Raw genomic sequence first — 7,538 nt, forward strand, 5'->3', positions numbered from 1 at the left:
TTGCTGGATTAATATTTCGGTACTGTAATTATACTAAAGATAAAGTTACTAGAGATAAAGTAAGAGTTGAAAAGAAAGACTTAACATCAGTTATTTGAACAACATTAGCAGGTTTTTTGAAAAATATAAAATTTTTAGGTGTCATACACTGAACCAAACCTAAGATTGAATCACTGACATATGCAATCAGTTGTATCAGATGATTCACAGATAACTATTCATCAGAAAGATTGGTAGGAGAGAACAGAAGCGAAGGAATGTATCTCTAAAATACTCAGTTCTAAACAATAAATAGTAGGAGATATGAGCATTTGCTTCCTTTAATCAAGTCCATTCATTCATTTAACATATTCTGTACTTCCCTGATAGTCCAGTGATTAAGGCCACGCTCCCACTGCAGGGAGTTTGATCCCCAAGGGAGGAAGATCCCCCATGTCACATGGCGAGGTTAAAAACAAAAACAAAAAGCATATTCTAGTTGAACACTCCCTAGAAGTCAAGCTCTGTTTTTGACACAGTTCAGTTCAGTTCAGATGCTCAGTCATGTCTGACTCTTTGTGACCCCATGAATCACAGCACGCCAGGCCTCCCTGTCCATCACCAACTCCCAGAGTTCACTCAGACTCACATCCATTGAGTCGGTGATGCCATCCAGCCATCTCATCCTCTGTCGTCCCCTTTTCCTCCTGCCCCCAATCCCTCCCAGCATCAGAGTCTTTCCCAATGAGTCAACTCTTCGCATGAAGTGGCCAAAGTACCAGAGTTTTTGACACAGAGACACACTAAATACCTACCTCAATGGAGCTTGCATTCTAGAGGAAGGGTGTGGAATGCTTAATTGCAATTTGAATTTTACTCAGTCACAAGTTACTAACATGTGCATGCTTGTTTTTTAGAATGACACTTAGTATTATTCTAAAACAGTCTGTATCTTATAGGTTCATTCATATTGTTTTTATTTTTTGCTTGTTTTCCCCATTCACTTTAGAGAATCCATGCTCATTAAAGCATTTATGTCGGTTAAAAATTCGAAGACTGATGGGGCTACAGCGGCTCTGCCAGCCAACCTCGATGGAGAAGCTCTCTCTACCACCAACTATTCAAAGATACATATTATTTAAAGAGTATGACCTCTATGGACAAGAGCTAAAACTGCCATAATTTAAAATAATATTTTTAAATGTGACTTTAAAAATATGTTTAAATGAGATTCCCTCGGAGAATTTCTTGGAATCGTTTTACATCCTGACATATATTTAAATCCACTGACAATTTTATAACTGGATCCTGGGTTCTTTGGGGAACACCATATTTCACATCTTTAAAGAACTTTACATTGTGATTTTTTTTTAAGAGAGTTAATATTTTGCATGTGATTTTCTATTGATTATCTTTGCTCGCAACAAGTCTTCAAACTCTCCTTATCAGGTGGCTCCTACAGTATCCATGAGCAAGTCTCTCCTTTGCTCGTAAAACAATCAATCACTTTCTCAAACCCCAGTTGCTGGCCCATTCTGTCCTTTCTCTTATTGCCACACTGTATAAAAGAGCTCCTCCCTGTCTCTGCAGATGCCCTCATTGTTATCTGGCTTCTACTCCCTCCACTGCCCTTCCCCTGGTCCTTATCAACTTGCTTGTTGCTACTTTCCGTGAGCATCCTCCAGTCTTTGCAACTGATTGCTGCCGCATCTGACACTATTACCTACTCTACTCCAGGAAATGGTCTTCCCTTGGTTTTCCAGGTATCTTGTTCTCTTGGCTCTCTTCCAGCCGGTCTAACCACTCTGTTTCTGGCTTCTTTCTTGTGCACCTCCTACCAACTCTTTAGTAACATATCTTAAGTTCTCTTTTTTTACGCTCCGTTCAACAGGACATTTCATCCATACCCATGGTTTTATTTACAACCTACATGTTTTTTGACTGTAAATTTATATCTGAAGTTCAACTTTTTCTCTCATGCACATGAGACCTGTGTAGACAATTGGCCTACAGGACCTTTGAACACAAAGGAACCTCAAATTCAACATATCCTAAAGCAAATGTGTTGTCTTCCTCCACAAAAAAGGGGGGGAGCTCCTTCTTTTACTATCTCTAGCTCAATTATTCAGTCGCTCAGTCATATCTGACTCTTTGTGACCCCATGGACTGCAGCATGCCAGGCTTCCCTGTCCTGCACCAACTCCCAGAGCTTGCTCAAACTCACGTCCATTGAGTCAGTGATGCCATCCAACCATCTCATCCTCTGTCATCCCCTTCTCCTCCTGCCTTCAATCTTTCCCAGCATCAGGGTGTTTTCAAGTGAGTCAGTTCTTTGTATCAGGTGGCCAAAGTATTGGAACTTCAGCTTGAGCATCAGTCCTTCCAATGTATATTCAGGACTGATTTCCTTTAGAATTGACTGGTTTGATCTCCTTGCAGTCCAAGGGACTCTCATTAACCCAATTATTGATTCAGTTTCCCAAGTCAAAACTTGCACATAAAATTTGACCATCCCATTTTCCTTATCCAAGTTTATTTCATGAAGTCATCTTCTACTCAGTCTCACTGATTCAGCCTGAATACCAGCTCTTATCTCCTTTCTTCCTGGGATATTGCAGTGTTGCCAAACTGATCCTCCTCTCTGCTATCTTGCCTCATCTAACCCATGTTCTACACAGAACATCCCAGAGTGATCTTTTACAAATGTAAGCAAGTTTCACTCCCCTGCTTAAAATCATTCCCACTGCTCTTGGGATAAAGTCCAAAGTTCTCCATCTGCTCCAAATCCCTGCCTTCCTCTTAGCCTTATCTCTTGGTGTCTCCCGTATGCCAGCTCTTTAAACATGTTAAATACCTCTGATAAGTTAATGCTTTGAACAGTGATTTTATACATCACTGTGGTGGTGGTTTAGTCACAAAGTCATGTCCGACTCTGGCAATCCCATGGACTGTAGCCCACCAGGCTCCTCTGTCCATGAGGTTTTTCAGGCAAGAATACTGGAGTAGGTTACCGTTTCCTTCTCCAGGGGATCTTCCCAACCCAGGGATAGAATCTGGGTCTCCTACACTGCAGGCAGATTCTTCACCAACTAGTCTACCTATACATCACTAGTTTCTGTTTTAAAAATAGGGTCATCTGTTTTATATATACATATATAAAATCTATTATCATGGATATTTCATAAAAGAAGGGCCATTTTAATGCCAGAAAATGGGGCTGCCTTAAACTCAATTATTAAAATTGAATTACTTTATCTTTGTAAAAACTTAACAGTTTGGTCTTCATTTCCACATTGATGAGTGAAAATTTCATTCTAGCCCAACAAGTCTCTGAGGTCTTTGATTTGGGAACCACTGTCACATTGATGAGTGAAAATTTCATTCTAGCCCAACAAGTCTCTGAGGTCTTTGATTTGGGAACCACTGTTTTAAAAGAGACTATTTTCTTGGCCCTCGGGGCCTTTGTATGTTCTTCTCCTTCTGCCTGGCATCCCCTTTCCATCTCCTTCTTCCTCCCTCCACCCCTTATCCTACAGGTCTCAGTTTAGGTGTTCCTGCCTCTAGGATGGGAGGCCCTAGAACAGCATTTCTCATGCTGTGTTACAGAAACCTATGTTCCCATCTGTCTGTCCACTAGACTGTAAGCTCTGTGAGGGCAGGGTCTATGTCCAATTTGTTTTACAGGGTTTTTTTGGGTCAAACACATTCCCTAGAGCATAGAGAGAATGCAAAAATTACTTGTTGAATACATTGAATGAGTGAATGTTATGTTGTATAAGATCCAGACAAAATTAATCAGTGACCTCATGGTAAAATGATAGTTCTGAATCTCTGAATTGGTTATATAGCTTTAATTATGTAATTACTTGGATTCATTCTTAGATTTTCTTATAGTCATTTTTATCTTGAGTTATTGTATTCTTTCAATAGTACTATCTCACTAGTTTATGAGCTATACAAATTGTATTTAGCTCTAGCTATAAGTATGAAAAAAATGTATAATTAGACATAACTTTTAACCACTTTTATTCCCTAAAGAATATATTTTCATATAGATTAAACTCTAATGTATTTAATTAGAACTATAATGTTTTGGGTATGGGATTCCTGTGATTCCTCTGTTGCTCTCCTACTTGTGGCTAAAATGCGTTGTTATCTATAATCTTACTCTAAGTAGATTTTTTTTTTAAGATTTAAGTGTACCATATGATACTTCAGATATTAAATGAACTAAAACTTGGATATTTACTGTATTTTTGTATAAATACATTCAAGATACCTCAGATATTAAATAAACTCGAGTACACAAAAGTTTGACATTTTCTTTAATGCGTTTTATGTAAATATATTCAAGAAACACTTGAATGAAAGGATATGAATTCACTGCACCTACTATGGGTTGAAAGTGGTTCTTTGGTACTTGTGAAGCAGGAGAAAAATACATTCTATGAAACTGAGACGATCACTATATTCAAAATGGATTCAACCTCTTTCCTATTACATGTCGAAATTTTCTATCAGTGTTTTTGTTTTGGGGTGAGCTGGATGGTAAGAGGATTATTTTATATCTAATTAGGACTCTGTTTCTCCAAGAATATGTCACTTTATCTGGGAGGGCAACAGCTGCTTCTCCCCAGTGAGCTTCAGGAGAAGCCAAACATTCTACATGCTGCCTGTTTAACCACTATCATGTTTAATCAACATGATAGGGTTTTGATGACATCTTCCATGCTGCCAAGATGATCATAGCTGTTTTGGTAACTGTGGATTCTGTTTTGTACCATACAGAGACTCTGGTTGGGAAGAAGCAGATATGGCCTCTCATTTGAGTGAGGTTTGTTTAGTTTTTCAGTAGGTCATCTTTAAATACTATTTCCATTTCTGACTTACAATAATTTCATAAGCTCATTGAAGCCATGTACCTCCTGAAGAATATGGGTTATTCATTTTAAATAGTCTCAGAACATGTTTCCAGGCATAAGTCAATGGTGCATAAGTTGCGACAATTGTGTAAATGTTGTACAGCAGATATTCTTGGGTAACACTTGCTTTGATGCAGGTTTTTGAAAAATCAGTGCATAAGGGTGAAACAGCATGGAAACTTCCAAAAAAAAAGATGGAGTCTTTTATGACATAGCACATGAAACCCCGCATCTGCTATTGCTTGATAAAGTCCCAATCATCAAAAAGGAAGAAGGGCTTCTTAGGGGAGAAGATGTGTAGAAGGAAATAGACTTATTTGACCTCAGTGCCCTGTGTTGTGTAATCACACGGAGTGCTAGAGATGTCTGGGGATTTGCTGTTTTCGGAAGGAGACAGTCTAGTAATTTGAATCTGGGCACTGGGAGCGCCTGAGTTCTAATGATGGATTGACCAGGGATTCCACCAGAGGCACTGGACGGGTGCTCACATTCTGTGTTTCAGATTCTAGTAGATGAGAGACAGTCATTTCTCTTTCTTTGGAAGTCTTTCATCCCAGGAGATCCCCATGATTTTAGATAAAACTCCTTGGAAGCAGCCTGTAGTGTTGGATAAGGTAGAGGGTGTGGAGGGTGATAAATATGATACTTACTTGAGGATCGAGTGGGTGTGAGACAGCAGTATCTGGTTCTTTCTGTTTGAAGAAAAGCCTGTACTGGCTTCCCGAAAAAACTTTCTCATGCTTTGTGGAAGTCAAATAACCAGACATGACATTCAGTAGTCAACAATCTATGTTCCTGATTGTTCTAGTAGCCCCTCATGATCTAGTTACCCCAATTGGTTTAATATTGTTTCAGTGAAGCACCAGCTTTAGTAATTTTTGTCTGGAGGATGGAAATATTTGCACAGGCTTTAACTCATTAGAAGCCTTTCAGCTTGGACTCAGCTGTGGCCCTAAGCCCCTTATTGGGGGCCTGACCTTCAGAGTCATCTGAGGTACCGAAGAGGCAAAAACTGAATCTGTGGGTTGGATGCCCTGATTAAATTTGAGCTGCAACTGAACTGAGTCCAACTTCATGATTGATTCTAGGATATCTGAAGACCCTCTCTTCAATGGGAAAAAAAGCCTTTTATTTGACAATCAAAAATAAGAGTCTAAAACACAAATAAATTTAAGAGAGAATCATTTAAAAATCTTTCTAAATAGCAGGGTTTGGTAAGGGAAAATGATGAGACCCCAATGACCTGGAAGGAAAAACGTAGTCACTTCCTACCCTCCTGCCATAGATCATTTGTTCTATGAATGTGGAAAGATTCTTGAGAGAAATATAGTTCATTTTAATATGTTCCAGTGTTCTTGCCTGAAGAATCCCAGGGACGGGGGAGCCTGGTGGGCTGCCGTCTATGGGGTCGCACAGAGTCGGACACGGCTGAAGCGACTTAGCAGCAGCAGCAGCAGTACTACTTCACTAACAATGCCTTTCCTTTGTCCTGTGTTTTACAGTTCATGAAGCATTTCTCACATGTCATCCCCCTTTGCTGCAGGAGCAGGACAGTGAAGGGGTTAAAGATCTCCACTCTGTAGATAAGGAAATCAGTTTCACAGTTAACTAAGATAGTAAATGCTGGGGCTAGGATGCAGTCTAGGGTTTCTGATTGCAAATCCCATGTTGTTTTCACCACATCATTTTTAGTACGGATTAGGAGAGCATTGTTTAGAACAACCCAAAAGTGGAAGCAATCCAAATGTCCATCAACTGGTGAATGGATAAAGACAGTATGGCCAGTCTATACAATGGATTACTATTTGGCAACATACTACAACATGGACGAATCTCAAAAGCATTATGTTGAGTGAAAGAAGCCACACATGAAATCACACTATTGCATGATTTCGTTTGTATAAAAATGTCCAGCCAAAGCAAATATACAGAGACAGAAAACAGAGGAGTGGTTGCCTGGAGCTCAACGGGGTGGGCACAAAGGTTGAATGCAAGTGGGCACAGGGATTTTGGGAGGTCACAGGAAATGTTCTAAAATTGAATCATGGTGATGGTTGCACAACTTGGTAAATTTACTGACAATAAGGATTGAACTTTACACAAAGTTGAGTGAATGTTATGGCCCATCAACTACATCTGAATAAATCACTTAAAAAAAAAACACACAAAAACAAACTAGAAGAGCATGTCTCTTGTTGACAGGTGGTGCCATGTTTACAACCTTGCTGAGGTCGCCCAGCTGAACAATGGAGTCACCTGGCTCAGAGGAAAGCACTCGGTTCTTGCGCTGGCAGCCCATGATTTATTAGTTTTGCTCTGCTGATAAGACCATGAAAAGCAGATGAGGACACAGCATTCAAGGGCAGTGCCTGTTGCCTTCACCAGTCTCACTGGCTCTCAAACCCAAACAAACACAGCCTGCTCTGCCAGCCTCTGACACTTCCATGAAGCTTATTTTACGACTTTCCCACCTATTATTATCTACAAAACACACAAAAACAGGCAGTTTAGAGACCTAAAAATGAAGCTTTCCTGTCCAAGTGAGGGCATAAACTGACAAGGAATCATGGTATCCTGGGATGGATGGGTGTTTCAGTTCGGATTCCCTGGGGGTGCAGTGGAAAAGAAAGCCAGGAG

General features: G+C 39.9%; 1 protein-coding gene across 1 annotated transcript in view; it reads left to right on the top strand.

Moving 5' to 3' along the window:
- ASB15 (ankyrin repeat and SOCS box containing 15) overlaps positions 1-4,290 on the top strand; it is a 41,809-nt gene extending 37,519 nt beyond the window's left edge. The window contains exon 11 of the mRNA XM_004008024.6: positions 989-4,290. Within this exon, the coding sequence (XP_004008073.2) occupies positions 989-1,161 (173 nt within the window). The 3' untranslated portion in view covers positions 1,162-4,290. The remainder of the gene's footprint in view (positions 1-988) is intronic.
- The last annotated feature ends 3,248 nt before the right edge of the window (positions 4,291-7,538 follow it).

This window comes from Ovis aries, chromosome 4 (assembly GCF_016772045.2).
Source record: "Ovis aries strain OAR_USU_Benz2616 breed Rambouillet chromosome 4, ARS-UI_Ramb_v3.0, whole genome shotgun sequence".
Lineage (NCBI taxonomy): Eukaryota > Metazoa > Chordata > Mammalia > Artiodactyla > Bovidae > Ovis > Ovis aries.